General features: G+C 33.7%; 7 protein-coding genes, 1 non-coding gene and 1 further gene across 8 annotated transcripts, besides 2 other annotated features; 3 read left to right on the top strand and 6 right to left on the bottom strand.

The window, feature by feature from the left end:
• Positions 1-322: 322 nt before the first annotated feature.
• Positions 323-1186: a sequence feature (similar to hypothetical protein; correction of possible frameshift sequencing error~similar to Saccharomyces cerevisiae MIG1 (YGL035C)).
• Positions 323-1562, bottom strand: Kpol_1026p8 (the record flags this gene model as incomplete).
• Positions 1188-1562: a sequence feature (similar to hypothetical protein; correction of possible frameshift sequencing error~similar to Saccharomyces cerevisiae MIG1 (YGL035C)).
• Positions 1563-4090: 2528 nt separating this feature from the next.
• On the bottom strand, positions 4091-4825 carry NAT2 (Nat2p; the record flags this gene model as incomplete). Its single annotated transcript, XM_001643969.1, has 1 exon — positions 4091-4825. One exon carries the CDS (start codon positions 4823-4825, stop codon positions 4091-4093), a length of 735 nt encoding a protein of 244 aa, XP_001644019.1.
• A 603-nt stretch (positions 4826-5428) lies between these two features.
• Positions 5429-5896, bottom strand: RPL24A (60S ribosomal protein eL24; the record flags this gene model as incomplete). Its single annotated transcript, XM_001643968.1, has 1 exon — positions 5429-5896. One exon carries the CDS (start codon positions 5894-5896, stop codon positions 5429-5431), a length of 468 nt encoding a protein of 155 aa, XP_001644018.1.
• A 1864-nt stretch (positions 5897-7760) lies between these two features.
• On the top strand, positions 7761-8252 carry RPL30 (60S ribosomal protein eL30; the record flags this gene model as incomplete). The annotated part of the gene is made up of 2 exons (XM_001643967.1): positions 7761-7808; positions 7938-8252. 2 exons carry the CDS (start codon positions 7761-7763, stop codon positions 8250-8252), a joined length of 363 nt encoding a protein of 120 aa, XP_001644017.1.
• A 247-nt stretch (positions 8253-8499) lies between these two features.
• Positions 8500-8598, bottom strand: Kpol_1026trna1. Its single transcript has 2 exons — positions 8561-8598; positions 8500-8536 (listed from the first exon to the last, which is right to left on the bottom strand). It is a non-coding gene; the product is annotated as a tRNA-Phe (tRNA).
• Positions 8599-10155: 1557 nt separating this feature from the next.
• Kpol_1026p4 (uncharacterized protein) lies at positions 10156-10626 on the top strand (the record flags this gene model as incomplete). Its single annotated transcript, XM_001643966.1, has 1 exon — positions 10156-10626. The coding sequence occupies one exon, from the start codon at positions 10156-10158 to the stop codon at positions 10624-10626; it is 471 nt and encodes a 156-aa protein (XP_001644016.1).
• A 481-nt stretch (positions 10627-11107) lies between these two features.
• Kpol_1026p3 (integrase catalytic domain-containing protein) lies at positions 11108-11572 on the top strand (the record flags this gene model as incomplete). Its single annotated transcript, XM_001643965.1, has 1 exon — positions 11108-11572. The coding sequence occupies one exon, from the start codon at positions 11108-11110 to the stop codon at positions 11570-11572; it is 465 nt and encodes a 154-aa protein (XP_001644015.1).
• An 827-nt stretch (positions 11573-12399) lies between these two features.
• Positions 12400-13989, bottom strand: SCW11 (putative glucan endo-1,3-beta-D-glucosidase; the record flags this gene model as incomplete). The annotated part of the gene is made up of 1 exon (XM_001643964.1): positions 12400-13989. One exon carries the CDS (start codon positions 13987-13989, stop codon positions 12400-12402), a length of 1590 nt encoding a protein of 529 aa, XP_001644014.1.
• A 1386-nt stretch (positions 13990-15375) lies between these two features.
• CWH41 (mannosyl-oligosaccharide glucosidase) lies at positions 15376-17712 on the bottom strand (the record flags this gene model as incomplete). Its single annotated transcript, XM_001643963.1, has 1 exon — positions 15376-17712. A coding segment is annotated over one exon (2337 nt), but the record flags the coding sequence as incomplete, so codon positions are not given.

The raw sequence follows: 17712 nt of genomic DNA, 5'->3' as shown, positions 1-17712 counted from the left end.
CTTGGATAATTTTAAATATTTTTTGAATTTTATTTGAGGTATTTGTAAGGGTGGTATTCTATGTAAATAAAAGAAGAGCATTTTTAATTTAGCAATTGTAAAAAAAATCTATCAAATCTATTAAGTTTTATGAAACTCTATGAAAAAAATATTAAATATCTCTAAATATAATACAAATAAAATGATAACCCAATAAAGACAAAAGGCACGATAGTATATATGGCCTACCAACGTGAACCATTTGACTTCCCCCATTTAAAAATACTGTCATTATACAAGCATATTCCTGTATGAATATTGTAGTTTTGAAAAATGAATATTGTTAACCTGTTGGAAACTGTAATTGTAAACTTCTTAAAGGTGGCAACTTGTTATCTATATAGTTGCTGTCAAGGTTTTGTATGTTACTATTAGGGGACAATTGAGTACCAAATTGTTGTTGCTGTTGTTGCTGAACTTGAAGTAACCGATCATTTAAAGCATTAGAGAAAGTGTCTTCTTTATTGCTATTCGGACTAGATAAGGGCAGCATCGATGCTGGAACTGGAACAATATTCAGCTGGTTTAAATTAGTTGAACTATTGTTGCTTGAAGAATTTCCTGTTATTGACATCAAGTTTGTTGCACTAGTACTTCTACTAAGTATTTTTGTTGGAGTTGAAGTCTTTGACTTCTTTCTAACCTGATCGTAATTGTCATTATCATAATCGTAATTATTTGGATCTTTTAATTCATACTCTTCGTCACTTTCGTTATCTGAATTTACATTGCTACTACCATGGTTTTTTGTTGCCAAAAGGTCGCTTAAACTTAGGACAGAGTTTGGTCTCTTCAATCCTGAAGATAGAGGTTGAGGATTATTAGAATGAGCAAAATTCTTTAAATCGGTTAAGGACTTTGGTCTAATTAAAGGCATAGAATTATTTAAACCATCACCAAATGATTTTGGTCTTGGCAGTAATAAATGTTTATTTTTATCTGGAGTGTCCATGTATATGGCAGGAGTTGATTCTTTTAATGTTGCAGGATTGTTTGAGTTATTGTTTAAAGGTGTCATCATTTGTAGTGAAGACAAAGCATTCAATCTTACTCTTGAGCTTCCTGCTGAAGAAATAGGAGTGTTCGCATTTGGGCTAATATTAAAATTTCCATTTATAGGTGGTGGAATAACATCTTGTAGATTATTATCCAATTTTATCGATGGTAGTAGTTTGAGTTGGATTAGTTGGAGATGCAGTTGGAACTACTTTCTTCTTTCTGCCTCTCTTACCACGAGGATTTGGGTTTGTGTGTATCCTTCTATGCCTTGTTAGTTCATCACTTCTACTAAATTTTTTTACACAACCTGGGAAATCACATTCATGTGGTTTTTCACCAGTATGAGTTCTCATATGTCTAGTTTGATGTTCCAATCTATGAAAAGCTCTATTACATATTGGACAAACATGAGGTCTTGGTTTTTCTTTTGGTTTTGCAACGGTATTATTTGCAGTTGCAGCAGTTGGCCTAGTTGAATTTGGAATATTTTTAGAAGGTTTTGCACCTCCAGTATTTTCACTCATCTTTCAGTGATGGTATGTTTCTATATTAGCTATTTACTCAGTCTAATATAGGTTGGGTATAAACGTCTTTCGAAAGCTTTTATTTCTAAATATAATATAATATAATATATTGAGATGAGATGGGATGACTAAAATGTGGGGTGTGGACAAAAAGAAAAACTAAATTCTTGTTCTTATTCTTTTAACGACCTGGAAAAATTAAATCCCAAAAATATAACCAAACTAGTCTTATAACTTTATTGAAATCACTGAATATATATCAATGAGTAACATCAATATATACATGGGGTGAGAACGGATTAAACAATCTTGATTAACTTATATTGCCCACAATTTTTTTTAATTGTTTTGGAGGAAAAAAATTTAGTGATAAAACCTGTGAAAAATTCCATAAAGTAAATAGCAACCTCATCTCGAACTTTTCATTTTTCAATCTAAAGAAAAAAAAAAAAAGTGATGCGTGTGTATGTCTGTATACTTTTCATTTCAGTTTCCCAACTCATCACCACCAGCAGTTCCAATTCCTACATAATCAACTGTTTTTCCTTCTCTACCATAATAAAGAGGTCAAGGTTGAAGTGAAGACTAACTACCCAAGTGTCGCATTAACTCTGCCATCTCCTCTACTCTCTTCTCTTCTCTTACTAAAGGTGTGTCGTCTTTCTCGACAATTATCACACTGGACTTCGAAGAGAAAAACAGTAGGCGTTCCGTATTTTTGTTGCGATTGCACACTAATTTGACCGTCAAACTATACTATATAATTTCTAAAAAACATATCTATCTAGCCAACCTAACCAGATAGACGAAAAACCACTTTGTTGTTCCTTTCTGTCTCCCGCCTTCCTATATCCTACCTACCTCATCCATTCATTCACTCATCCATCACTATATTGCTATCGTTGTTTCTCTGTGTAATAAAACGATTTTTTCAATTTCTGGCTGATATTCTCAATGGTTTTTCCTTCGAAGTAACGAAAACATTTCTTTTTTTCATTATTTATCCATTTATTTTTTTTTCTTTCGAGCAACTGCTACGTTTCTTTTTCGCTTCCTCATTTCTTTGCATTTGGATTTCGATTTTTATCCGAGTCGTCTGCGTGGTTCCTTGCTGGGGTAGGCGGGCACTGTCGTTGCTTTTTATATCCTCTGCCACATCAGATACCCAATAATGACAAAATCACTACGAGAGTATTCAGCAAACACACACGACGGGGAAAAAAAGAAACTTCGAAACTGTTTTTCCGCGTTCGAGATGAGCTCTCTTTCTTCCTCCACCCCCTCCCCACTCCCTCCTCCGTCTGTTTATGAATGGCTGTCTCAAGTTAGGTTTTTAAGGCTACCCACCAAAGCCAATGCTTAACTAAAATGCCTATTGTATTGCAAATGGTAATGATGAATTGGATTCGTTTTGTTGTAATAATGACATTAGTTGCATTCTGGAGGGGACAAAGAGAAATGGCTTTTCAAATAATTCATTAGTAAGACAATATATCGATTGCAATAATTCTTGACTTGTGCAGCTGTCAAACTAAACGGGGAGGTACAGAATCAAAAGAAAAAGAAAAGACAAAATGGAACAAATAAAAAGAAAAAAGCAACGAAAAGCCGGAAAAACTATTGAGTTTCTCGTCTAAAATGTTTTTGTGGGTGGACCATCTATCAACTTTGATTTGGAAAGAGATTCAATTGACGGGGAATTGTCGACCGATTATTATCAATGCTTCCCCCATTTTTCGTACTTTATCCCCCCCACCCACTTACATCTGTATAACTTACTGTATTTAATTCGGTGGTATTGTTTTTTGAATTCGAAATTATACCCAAAACAGAAGATATCTATCTAACCCACCCAGTCTTGCATCAATTGCTAACTACAAAGTATGTTTATTTTTTTTGTTGGTTGGGAATTTCGTAGAACTTCATATCTTGGTCATATTGTCCCTGTCATCTGTTTGAAAGTTAGGTAGAAAAGACCAGTTTAATCTTTAGAGATCGTAAAAAGAATACAGCCAGTAACTACATGCGTCAGCTTACAGCTTACAGATTCAAAAATCATATAATCTACTAACAGTTTTTTGTTCCTCTGTTATGCCTCTGTTGCTAACTTAATTGAGTTAATGTACTTGTGGGGCAGGAACAATGACATCTCATGATAATTTTATATCGTTTATAATATATCAATGGGAAGAAATCAACACTTATTCCCATGTCACATGTCTTGATAATTTATAGGAAGCTACAAATAAAAGGTTTATAACATAGTGACAAAATATACGGTTGCTATTTTAACTTCCTTGATATTTCATAATGAGAATGATAGGAAGTCGTCTATATATTGATTATTTATTCACTTGTAAAATGTTTCCTATTTACAGTAATATTTAGTTCTCTGTGGTTATTGTATAATCTAAGTTAATATTCACTTGTTGCATATATGAGAAACAGAAAAATGGGGCATCCATAGACAAATGGCATGTGCTTTCTTGCATTATTATTATTTTTATTATTAATAAATGAACCAAATTTCACATCAAACCATTAAACCACTTTTGACCTTTTGTCTTGTCTTGCTTTGGTACAGAGGTTCCCGTCTTGATGAAATTATTAGGATCATTATTTTTATATCTTATCTTCGCATCTTGTGACATTGTTTGAAACATCTTATTACTCTTACGCTTAAAATCAATACCATATCTGGATAATATCTTACTCATACTTGGTGTAACAGCCGCTGTTATTGGGACTCTAAGAACTATTAAACTTTTGTGAATACCGTACGCGATTAAAAGCTCTGTCAATAATGTACTCTGTTTCAATCTCTCCCATAATTTTAACTGTTCTGTTTGACCATTAACTTGATCTTCTTCCCTTTTCTTGATTCTTTCTCTAACGTCATTGATTAATTCAGCTTCTTCTTTGCCATACCCAAATAATTGTTTAACCTTATTGATATATACACTAATCTTCTCTTCACCTAGCGAATGAACCAATAAAAATGACAAAGGAAGATCAATACATGAAAGACCAATATAAACTACTAATGCTGAATACCCATATACTTGCATTAATCCTTTAATACCTTTTGGCTTGACAACTGGTTTCGATGCATTTGTTGAATTGAATCTGAAACTTTGTTTAAACGATGGTGATAGTTTGAACCTCAGACCATTCAATTCAAATTGATTTGAAATTCTACGACTAGCTTGTCTTATAAAACTGTCTTTGAAGAGCAATGGTATTCTAGATTTGAATTGCATCATGTTGACTATACGATTATATTTCTTCACCTATCTATTTGTTCATGAATTATTGCAAAATAAAAAATATTTGATCTTTCCCTATAGCCTATTAATTGAAATAATGGCGAAAGTTATTAACTGATATTCAATGGTGATCTTGTAATTATAGATAATAGCTTTGGGTCTTTTTAACTTTACTTTCGAAATTAGATCAATTTATAAAATATATTTAAATTCCACTTATACGCCTTTGGGTTTATAAATTGATAAATTCCATTTACCCTGTTTCTATGCCCTTATTCTGCTATTGAATCACGTGAGTTCCTCCTGTATTATTAAAAGAAAAATGTTCCAAACCCTAGTTACACGTGAATCAGCACTTTAAGTAATATTTATTCATCAGTAATGATTTTTGCTTTCTCCAACTATTAGGAATGAACAATGAAATTACTTCGACTTTAGTTGATACCTAAATAAATACATATTTCAAGATATGATTTATATAATTGCTTAATTGACAAAATAAAATATAGTAATATTTATTATAATACCGTTTGGAAAAGTTTTACATAAAAAAAGCTAAATAAATGACAATTATTAATGAGATATTTAACTAGATTATGCTTAACGAGAAGTAGCATTGACCTTTTGGAAAGCACCCTTAGCTTGTTGCTTGGAGACCTTGTTACCTTGGGAACCAGCTAACTTAGCCTTTTCGACCTTTCTGGCAGCCTTGTCAGCCTTCTTCTTTTCCTTGTCAGCTTTCTTCTTTTCTTCTCTTTGAGCCTTTCTAACTTCTGGCTTCAAAGATCTTCTTTCTTTGATCAAATCCAAAGAAGCACCGACGATAGCTCTTTGAGTCTTGACAGACTTTCTAGATCTCTTCTTAGAGACTTCTTCGGTGATACCTTTCTTGTGGTGTCTTCTGTACAAGACGGTCCAAGCAATTCTTCTTGGGTTCTTTCTTTGGTGAAACAAAGAAGCAGACTTGGAGTTTTGGAATCTGAAAATCTTGGAGTCACCACGGACAAACAAAGTACCTCTACCTGGGTAGATCTTAGCACCAGAAAAGGAATCGATTTCAATCTTCATTCTAAATATAATAATAAATGCAATTATTTATAGTTAGTAAAATATTAATCCTAAAATAAAACGTTAGACTTTGCGAGGTTCGAAATGAATTTACCAAATATCGTTACAAAACCAAATTGAACTTATTTGAAATATCAAAATTAATTATAATTCCAACATTATCTTCCCTTGTGTTTATATATATATATACATCCCACTAAAACTGTATATATGAGTTAAGCATGAATTTGGAAGGAAATTTATAAAAAAATTTTGCCATTTTCTATACTCATAATCCACAATTAAATTTCCCACTCTCTATTCTATATCAAATTATATTCGTCTTATCCAACATCTATATGTCAATACCACACATTATAATATCCTCATCTCAACTTAGTGCTTTGGAACATTGTTATATCAATAACTCATTTCGCAATTATTTCGAACGCATTAAACATATCTTGTTTGTAACATACTTTTCAAGTTTTTTGCTTGGTGTCTTGTATGATATATATGAACTATAACTTAAATGAAACTTTTATAAGAGGCCTTTTAAATTAACGGTTAATAATAAAATACTGGTAATTCTAGATAAACGTTACAACAATACACACTACAACAAGTTTGTTAGACAGTAGTAAATGGATAGATACAGAATTCCATCCATCATCGATCATTAATTGATTAAACAAACCAAAAGCAATCTTGCTTGAGAGTTTACCAATAACGAAAAATGAATAAAGTCCATCCCATCCCATCATCAATAGTAATAATAATAATAACACACATATCGATGAAACGAACCCATAGTTTACTGAGTTAGCGTCCATTAGTTAGTCTCTTTCCAATCCTCTGCCTATGCCACCGGCATCTTACCTCTCTCTCCCTCTCCCTACAAGGACGATACCCAAACATAAAGTGAAATAATGGTCCACCCCAGCGTCACCCAGGAAATTGACAGAATGATGGATATATCAGCAATTGGAAATTCAGTCTAGGACGATATTGGCCTAAGGAATTCTTGTCTCACCGTCCCAATGTCTCACTGGGAAACTACACTTACAAGAGCAATAATCTGAAAAGAAAGCCAACCTTCCAGGGGGGAGGCTTCCTTCCAGGCAGACGTTCCCTTCTTAGCCTCACAGAATGTCTGTCCAAACCAATGCTGGGAAGAGAGAGAACGGTGGCACAGAGGTACAGAGTGCGAAAAAAAAAGTATGAAACGAATTGAAGTGGATGACGCACAAAAAACACAGCCAAACAAATGAAAAACGAACAAATTCGGAATATTTTCAAATTTATTTTCTCAGAATTGAAAATGTTTTTTCACAGAAAAGAGTCGCTTTGTTGTGTGGTGTTTTGATGTATCATACAGTCACTTCGCTTTACTACGACATTTTGTTCTGAATGTTTTAACAGTAAGATAATTTTTCAAAGTAAACCTTTGTTCATCAACCGGAAGATACTCAATCTTTGTCAAATTCAGATGTTGGAAAAAAAAAGTTTCAAACTATCATCATTTTAGCAAATTCCTTCACTATTGTCACTTTGTTAGAATTACAGTTCGAAATAATTTTTCATTCTGATATCTTATTGCAATTGCTTGTGAGAGATTGATGAAGGCTTGTTTAATTTATAAGATTAGTTAATTGAAAAAATGTGTTTTTAGTATTTAAAAGGCTTATTTCTTGATTATTAGTTACTAATAAAAGACCAGTTTAGACCGGAGTGTTTTAAGAACTATCAAACCAGCAAATACACAGAGATGGTCAGTATACCTTAGTGATATTTCTATAATGTGTATGTGATAGGAAGATATGGTGAATACATCAGATTACTATTTTTTGTTCTTCGTTATGCGATTAATTATAATGTTTCGAGGATGTTGTATTTAATAACATTATCAAGGAAGATGCAACTAAAGATCAATGTATGAATCTTCTTCAAATTACGTCTCGGATTAGTTTTATTTTATGCCCTATAAATTGTGGAATATTTTTTACTAACATCATTCTTAATCAAATGTATCATCACGTTTGAAAATATAATATTCATATAGGCCCCAGTTAAATCCCAAGAATCTATCAACCAAAAGTTAACCTTGGTTATCAAATCTGGTAAGTACACCTTAGGTTACAAGTCTACCATCAAGTCTTTGAGACAAGGTAAGGCTAAGTTGGTCATCATTGCCGCTAACACCCCAGTTTTGAGAAAATCTGAATTGGAATATTACGCTATGTTGTCCAAGACCAGAGTTTACTACTTCCAAGGTGGTAACAACGAATTGGGTACTGCCGTCGGTAAGTTATTCAGAGTCGGTGTTTTGACCATTTTGGATGCTGGTGACTCTGATATCTTGACCACTTTGGCTTAAATGTAAAGGAATTCTTAATTTAACATCTTTATATTAGTATAAATTTATGTATTATCTTTAATAAATTTTCTTTATCATTTTACTCATAAGTCCGATCATTGTTCTGCTGTTATTCTTGCTGTTTAAGGTGTTCAATTGAAAATGTATTTATTTTTTTAAGAAAAAAAATACTACCCAATACTACTCTTCATTGCTGAAAATGTTTGGCTGGCTGTATGAACTCCTTCAAAAATTTTCAAAAAATAAATGCGAATTCTGTGGATCGAACACAGGACCTCCAGATAACAGATGATTTGACCGAAGTTAATTCTTCAGTCTGGCGCTCTCCCAACTGAGCTAAATCCGCTTATTTCTTGAAATATTTTTGATAATGAATTACAACATGAATGTGATTGTTCCCCTAGATAATTCCTTATTACATTAATATTCAATATTCCGGATCAAACAATACAAAATAATTATTTTGTAAAGCAACCAAACGTTTTGTTAAACCCTAAGTAATAAGATTAATAAGATACTTACTGGATTGTAGGATTGGTCTCAACTGTCATTGTCACTGGTTTACTAGATAACTGGATCATTTCTTTATTCTGATACATAGTTACTTAATATATGACGTTGCATAAGGTTCTTTTATACTTCAAGATGCCTTGAAGAATTTTCACTTCGGACAGACACTCGTGAGACATGATAATATGCCTTTATAAGAAACGTCACATGACCAATGTCAGCAATACTGTCAGAATTATGATGTAACACGTGATCTAAACGTATTACGACATTATTCATATAGGATAAAGAAATGTTACTTTACACGAAAGTATTACTGACGCTGAAAACATTTCCAACAATGTATATAAGAAATGATGAGATCTTAATTGATACTTATCATATGTACTATATTCCCATGTGTATATTTTATACTTTAATACACCGGATCAATATCAACTTATTAAGAATGTCCTTGCAAACAACTAAACAATCTAATACTATTAAAGATTCTGTAAAGAATCCACAACCCTCTGATTCTCTACAGATACTCAAACTCAAACCCTTTTCATAAGTTTAAATCCCAGAAGCCAGAAAATAAAATGGAGTCATCAATCCAGGCCTTACAAGAGTCAATCAAAGAATTGAATGCTAAGATGGATGAAAGACAACAAGAAGATTTTGCCTATAGAGCTAAGATCCAACAAAGTGATAATGTATTATTTGCCCTGTAATTGTCAGAATGGTATAAGCTGTAAGCTTCAATGTAAGTAAATATACGTTAAATAGGTACGTTCGCCTATTACTGAGGTCAGTGAGTGGTAACTCGCTCATCTTCTTGTAACAGAGTAGTCTATATAACAGAAATAGTTTTATATATCGGAACTGAAAATTTGTTCCCTTTATATATTAGAGAAATCGATACATTCACCTTGTACGAAAAACAGCAATAGTGACATAAACTTTATCCTAGAGTATCCAGGTTAAAGTCACAACAGTAATTGATAGTTTTAAATATTATTTAGTTGTATATTTGGTATGTTATCCGTTAGAATAAAGGCTGTTAGGCGTCTATTCAGTAGGATCTTAATGTAGAGATCTGTATGATAAAGTAAATATACTATTAGTTAATAATGTAGTTCTATATTTCTTTTATGTACATGTTAATACACTAAATAATACACAATAAACTCTTGAAATAGCAATATTGATAATATGACACCATTTGTTGTAACGATTCATATTTCGACATTTTCAATGTCGCACGACATAATCTTGAAACAATACAATATAAAGCCATATTATCATGTCTCACGAGTGTTTGTCCGAACCGAAAACTCTTGAAGGCATCTTGAAGTATAAAAGAGAGGTATGTATAGTAATATAACAGGTAACTGTGTATCAGAAAAAAAAAATGATCCAGTTAGAAAAAATGAGAAAAGCATTAATAACCCTATCCATTTTTTCACTATATGCCATCATAATAGTATGTGCTTATCCATTCTTTGATCGTATGAAGCCTCACGCTATAGCTGTAGCGTGGGAATGTGTCGTTGCTGTCACGCAGGACTTAGGGCAGTTAGAGGTGTGGGGAGCTTTCGCACTTCATGCGTACAGTACGATATGGGATGTTGTTGAAACATGCAAGAAATGCAAGAATGGTATAAGCGATCAAGACTGTCAGGATGAAGCCAAGTTTCTGGGCTGGTCGACGATAATAACGCTCATCAGTCTTGGTCGGGCTATTAACTGGAAAGAGCATGGTAGAGGGTCTGTAAAAGGTTCAGCGGACATAGACATGAACGGTAAGGTATCACTATCGCCAAACGGGCCAACGATGAGTGGGACTCAACCGACTCATTACGTGGGGCCTCAGAAATATTGACACTGATGATGACCTCGTTCTGTATGAGGCCCCTCACCTTACTAAACGTGACACTATGGGTAATGAAGGTTCAATTATTGCGCTTAATGTCACCACTGGAGTTGCTCTCACAATATGCCCTCAGCCACGACAATGACCCGGGTACCGGGGTCCTAAGGGCTGCTCCAGCATACTTGTCGAATAGTACCTACGCAAAACGGAATGATTATCCAATTTACGTGCCACTATGTAATTCATACCTTGTCTATGAATAGAGTATGAACACCGATTTCGAATGGGGTGTCACAGGTGGCTCGAACATTGACACCAAGATAGTGGAGTATTACAAACTCTACTATGATACTAGTGGTGATACTGGGCACTAGCTGCGGATACTGTCAGGGGCTAGGGGCTACACCTGGTGTATACGGATGCCGGCTTGCGTCAGCACTACGATCCTCTTCTTAATGGTATCTCAGACGCATTTTATTACACAGACACAATGAATCATTATTCAAATATTAAGTCACCAGGTGCATCCTGGAGTCTAGATACTTTTGGACCGGTTAAACCATCTCCAAACAACAACTATAGATTTATGTTAGTCATGATCGACAATGTCTCAAGGTATGTCATTATATCTACACATCTTACAAAAGACATGAATACGTACACCAACCAAATTGAAAACAGCATACATTTTATTAAAACCCAATTTGGACGTACGGTACAGGAACTAATAATGGATAGAGGATCTGGGTTTAATAATTCACAGCTCAAAGAATTGTGTGATGAATTCGGTATCCATCGTGTATTTACAGCAGTTCAGGACCACTCTGCAAATGCAAGAGCAGAACGAGGTATCAGAACAATTATCTCAGATGCACGAACATTATTGATACAGGCACGAATTCGGTTAAAGTTTTGGCATTATGCCGCAAAAGCTGCGGTCAATGTCCGAAATTGAACCTATAATATGAAGGTCAACAATGCACCTTTATATGAAATCTCAATATATCCTCAAAAGATTATGTTAAGAAGCTTCTTGCCATTTGGGGCTCCGACAGTGATTTGGCAACCAAGCACACAAGAAATCCAATCGCCTGGTTTAAATGCTATCACTTTTGTAAAGATCTAAATAGTTTTGGTTACTTTTTCTATATTCCGAAACAAAGGACAATAGTATCAACTAGGCATGGATGGGCAACAAGGATATAAACTATTACAAATTGGAACTGAGGAGAACACCTCTTCTAGAAAATTGAGAGACTAGAAAAATATCCTCTAATGTACAAACATGCATGACAGTAATTCGGAAGAGCAATTGCTGGAACTACTATTGTTATGTTGTTTACTAGATTGTTCGTTTGGTAAGTATACTTAGTATTGAAATAAATATATTAGCTTCAATCCTGTCACTTCGACTTTTCTACTGAATTTATTCTCAATACTTTTCTCATTATTTTGGAAATAAATATACTTGTGTTCTAAATGTTTTCGTATGACCTGTATTAATTTAATAAATGTAAAGTACAAAATATCTATGTATGTGTATATTGTTACATGCAGTTTTAAACAACTGGAAAATAAAATTGATTTAGCATAAAACAAGTTCTTGTTTAGCTTTATTACAAATTGATGAATAGGAATTTTTTTCCTTTAATATATATCTATCCCAATGAATTTCATCAATGTTTAAAAATGAGTGAATGCAATGAATTATCTTAAAAAATTCTTGTTGTAAAATAAAAGTTGAAATGTTAAGTGAATGGAAACAGTTTAACCGTTTATAATTTATTTTGTTGGCAATAAGTCGATTATACCAAAATATTGTTCAATACCGTAAGCACCTGGATCTTTCCAGAAATCATCGAAGGTAGTTAGAATAGTAACATCATCATTCAATTCATCTAAGATTGATTGGACAGCAATTCTTTGGTTTTCTTTTGATGGAACATTGTCACCATTAACAATACCTGCGGATGGGTAACCAGTTTCAGTTACATAGATTCTCTTTGAGCCACAGACGTTTTGAACAATTTGAATTTGACCCTTAACAAAAGAGCCAGATTGAGAAGCACTTGAGTAGACGTCAAAATAAGAATGTGGATTAATACCAACAAAGTCAATTTCAGAAGCGGTACACAAATCAGAGTAGTTTTCATATGTAACTGGTGGTTCAGATGTAGTAATTTCACCTGTGTAACCAGCATTTCTCAATTGACTCTTGACGGATGAAATCTTTGAAATTAATTCTGAGACAGAACAGTAACCGGAAATAATAGCTTCATTACCAATAGTAATAAAATCAAAGATATCCCAACCATTTGTTTCACCATAAGAAATTAAAGAAGAAACAGCAGGATCAATGGAGTCAACACCAGCGTCAGAAATCCATAAACCTTGATTGATTTTTAATCCCAATGATGAAGCAGCAGGTTGGATTGTTTGGAAAGAATTACAATCAGTACCATAGATACGAAGTTTGTTGATACCCTTGGACTTGATTAAGGACAAGTCACTGTATACAGAGTTGTAATCTTTACAGGAACCATCATTATTATATGGAGAATAGACAATAGTGCCTGGAGCAGAAGTTAAGTAACCATCAGAATTGCTGTTGTCGGAATTGTTATTGTCAGAACTGTTGTCAGAACTGTTGTCAGAACTGTTACTGTCAGAACTGTTGCTGTCAGAATTGTTGTTGTCAGAATTGTTGTTAGAAGTAGCACTAGTAGTGGCAGCAGATGTGGCAGTAGTGGGTGATGCGACTGAATTACCCGCTACATTTTGGGTTTGTACAGCAGAGATGGTAACCAATTGCTTTTGAGTTGAAGAAGCAACAGGAGCAACATTCTCAGTGGTTGAAGTAGTTGAAGGAGCAGCGACATTTTCAGTGGTTGATGTTGTGGAAGGAGCGGCAACATTATCGGTTTGAACTGCAGAGACGGTGAATATTTGTTGAGAAGTAGTGGATTCAGCAACTACAGCAGCATCGGTTGTGGATGTAGTAGTTTGACCTAAGACGTTACCAATATCAACTGGTGTTAAGGTAGTTCTGGATGGAGTTGCGGTGTTAACAATGATATTGTTAGTTGTAACTTGCTTGGCAACGACTGTGGTGATAGTAGTAGCTGGGGAAACAGTAGTGTCAATGCCAGCTGGAAACAAAGTGGTGGTAAAGGTAACATCGTTACTGACAATAAATTCAACAGTAGGAGCTACAACCACTTCAGTAGTTGTGGAGTAGAAATCAGTGACGACATTTGTTGTACTGGCAGTATGAATTCTGGTGACAATTTCTCTTCTGTGAATTGGCAAAGCCATCGTAATTGAGGATAAAATAAAACTTATCAAAAAGTATGAAGTAAGTTGTGAGTACATTTCTTTATTGTTATGAATAGTTTGCTATAGTGAAAGACTTAGTTTGAATTTTTTAGGATTAGTGAATGTATGTAATCAAAGTGAGTGAAACAATTTTTTATATTTGATTTAATAACCTAAATAATTGTGGCTATTGTTATATTAATTTCAATGAGTGAATGTATTAGTTGGAGTAATTAATTGAGATAAATCTCTTGTTAAAGGAAAGTAGTCGTTATCGATTGGTTTGGTTTCTTCCATTATGAAATATAATTATAATACATCATTAATAAATAGGGAAAATGGAAATGAGATGATGATCTAAATTCGTAAAACAGTTCCTCTATTTATAACATTTCAATTTCTTGAAACTTCCTTAAAACTTTTGATTAAATTCAGGTTGGATAGATGAGCTCTCATAATAACAAACCAAAATCAAAATAACCAACAAAAAAAATATAATAACAATAACAAACCGACATTAGGAATCATAAGCTCAAACAAACAGTTTAATTTCAAAATGTCCTTTACTATAATGCAGCTTTTCAGGATCCTGACACTTTTAAAAAGTCCAGTAAATTACGAAATCAGTAAATAAAAACAAAAACAAAAGTAATTTACAAAACACATCAATTGTCAAGGGTCTGATCTTAGTGGATCCATACTCCAAAATAATGCTGTAAAATAAGGCCAAGCAATTAGTTCCAGCTTGTATTTACCTTCTTATTGATGCATCTCAGCTCTTACTTATTCTGCTAATTATTTCCCAAGTTTCCATAAAACTTTCCCACTATGTTTCTTTTTGAACATTCCCACTTTCTTCGAATTAAAGATCTCGCTACGCTTTCCTCTGAAACGAAATCTTGCTGGTTTCGAAAAACTCAGCGTATAAAAAAGTATCAATAGTCACGTGAATGCTGGTTTCTTCCTATATGCAATAATGTTCAAGGTTGTTAGTAACGGTGATTACTAAGGATATCAGTTTATGCAAGGCTATATACATTTTTTGACTAGGTTAAGTAATAGCTTATTAGTCTGGTATGCCCATTGTTATTCGTCTTGTTTTGGTAATTGATTGGCTGAAAGTCAACTCTGTATCACCATGGAATAATCATATGACGTCTTTCTAATGTTATAATAACATTGGTTGCATCTTCCATGCAATGCATACTTTTTTAAAAACTTACTTGTTTAAGCATAATTTTAATGTTTTGGGCTGGTAATCAATACCCCCAATTCTTTTTGTTAACTACTTTAGAAAATGTTTTTTTTACAACAAACTATAAAATTTATATGTGGTTCATAAAGTATCCTCTGTTTATTTATTTCTGGTTTGCCTAGAGGCATTGATAAAGTTATTTGATTAAAGTTTATTTTTCTTTGAAGAAATAATAAGTGAACTTTTGACTAAAAAAGACCCATAATATTTACGATCAATGCAGTCCACCCAGTAAACTGTTCAGCTCCTGTACCATGACCATCAACTGGATCGTAGTTTTCATAACAAAATCCTTGTTCTTCCCACACTTTGTAAACATTCTTGATCAAGTTAGTTCTTAAATTATTATACAATGAAACTGCCTTTTTGGATTCTGATTTGTTGACACCTGTTTCGATTGCTGGATAATAGTACTTTAATGCATCCAAGCACAAATAATTAATGTTCATCCAAATCTTGCCTCTCCAGTAATTTTCACCTTTACCAAAATTTTCATCTTCTTTCGATAAAGAACGTAAGCCAAAATCAGAAAATAGCTTATTTTTATCCTGCATCAGATCAACTATTTTGTCCAATTTAGGAGAGTCCTCAGGGATTAGCTTTAAGGCAAATGGCAAGATCGAAATATACCCTTCATGGCATACCGACTGAAGATCATCATCAAACTCATCAACAACGACATCGCAGTAGCAATTCTTCTCTTCGCTCCAATGAATCAAATCCAAATTTTCGACAATCTCCCTCTCAATTTGTTCATAAAGATTTTCATCCTTTTCTAAGTTCAAAACCTGGGCAATTCTTTTCATTGATCTAGTCATAACACCAACCCATGCCAATGCATCAACATTTAACTCAGAAATATCAGGTGGTTGGGCTCTTGGATAATCATCTAAACCACTTGGCAAGCAATGATCAACTGTACGACCAGACCATTTATATAGCTCTTCAGTGTGAACCTTATCTGAAATACCTAAATCTTCAAAAATTTCTTCATATTCTTCAATAACACCTCTTTGAGATTCTCTAAACCAGTGATAGTGCTGTAATAATTTTGGATATATTTTCTTCGCATATTTAACCAACAATTCAGAGTTTTTCTCAAGTTCACTTGTAGATTCCATACTTCTACTATTTAGATTCATGTTATTACCACCATAAGTAATTTGATTCTGATATTCTATAGCTCTATTCAACATTTCACTAAAAGTTAACAACAAGGTAGGAGGATTAGCAATTTTTGGACTTTGAACTGTAAACTCTTCTGGCACTCTGACCCTTGCTTCCTCGCCCAGAATAACCTCTCTTGCAATCCAACCAGTCTCATTTTCAATATTGTTAAACCAGCTAGTAATGATTTCAAAGGCAAGATCAAAATCATACTCCATAATCTGTAGTAAATGGAAACCTTCATCCCAATAGAAACCACGTGGGAAAAAAGCACGACTTGGCACACTAGTGAACAGGTCAATAGGGTCTTCTTCCTTTCTATTTTTAAAATTAGGCTTATCAAAAGTCTCATCATCAAGCTCAGTAATACGATCAACAATTTGGCTTCCATGGAAGTAACCAATACCACCCAACAAATTTGATAAAGTTTCCAAAGCAAATGGTCTATATTGGGCCGATTCTTCTTTAATCTTAAATATTCTATCAAATTTGGATTGGATTTCGTTAACTGCCCTAGAAATCAATCCAGAAATGTCCTTTCTGGACCTAATCCTTTGAGTCGTCTTCCTCTTATTGAAAGTAATATCGAATTCAAAACCTTCTTCATTAGAATTATCATAAGTCTTTTGAATGTAATGTAAATTACCAGGAGGAAAGTTATGAACATTTCTAATGGTCAAAATACTTGGAATTAAAGATGGATGGAAGTCAGCTTGGTCCTTGCCGACAAGGTCGTTAATAGATTCGGTCAAGAGAGTTTGGTAAATATCTTTTGCCTTCCAGGTCTCTTTATCTGGTACTCTAAGTGAAACATGACTAGTCCTGGAACTGTCACTACCAGGGGCAACTTCCATTGAAGGAAGGGATGGATCAACAAAATATGTTCCGTAATTATCATTGAAAGATAATTTATAACTGCCCAATTCTTTAGAAAGACCGTTAAATGATATATTGTTGGAATCATCATTAGCAATTTTAACCAATTTAGAACCATCTTCTTCACCATTTTGACTGAAGTATATAATCATTGATGCAGTAGAAGGTCTAGAGGCGTCTATTGGCTTTCCATTAACTCTAACAGCCCAGTTTTCCCCATTACGGCTTTTAACAAACGTAAAGGTAACATTCATATTATTTGTTTCATCAATGATAACCTCTTTACCACCAATTCTAGGGTCATATATTTCCCAAGAATATTTGGACATCTTGTCATTTTGATCAACAAAATGTCTAATATTAACCATCCCATCTTTCCTGGAATTGTCATACCACATAACACCCATAATCAATGGACTATTATTAATATTTCTAGGTCTTATACCAAAATAACAATTAGATCTGTATGGTGCCCATAACAA

Source organism: Vanderwaltozyma polyspora, genomic scaffold, assembly GCF_000150035.1.
Source record: "Vanderwaltozyma polyspora DSM 70294 KpolScaffold1026 genomic scaffold, whole genome shotgun sequence".
NCBI lineage: Eukaryota > Fungi > Ascomycota > Saccharomycetes > Saccharomycetales > Saccharomycetaceae > Vanderwaltozyma > Vanderwaltozyma polyspora.
This window is presented reverse-complemented; position numbering and strand designations above follow the sequence as displayed.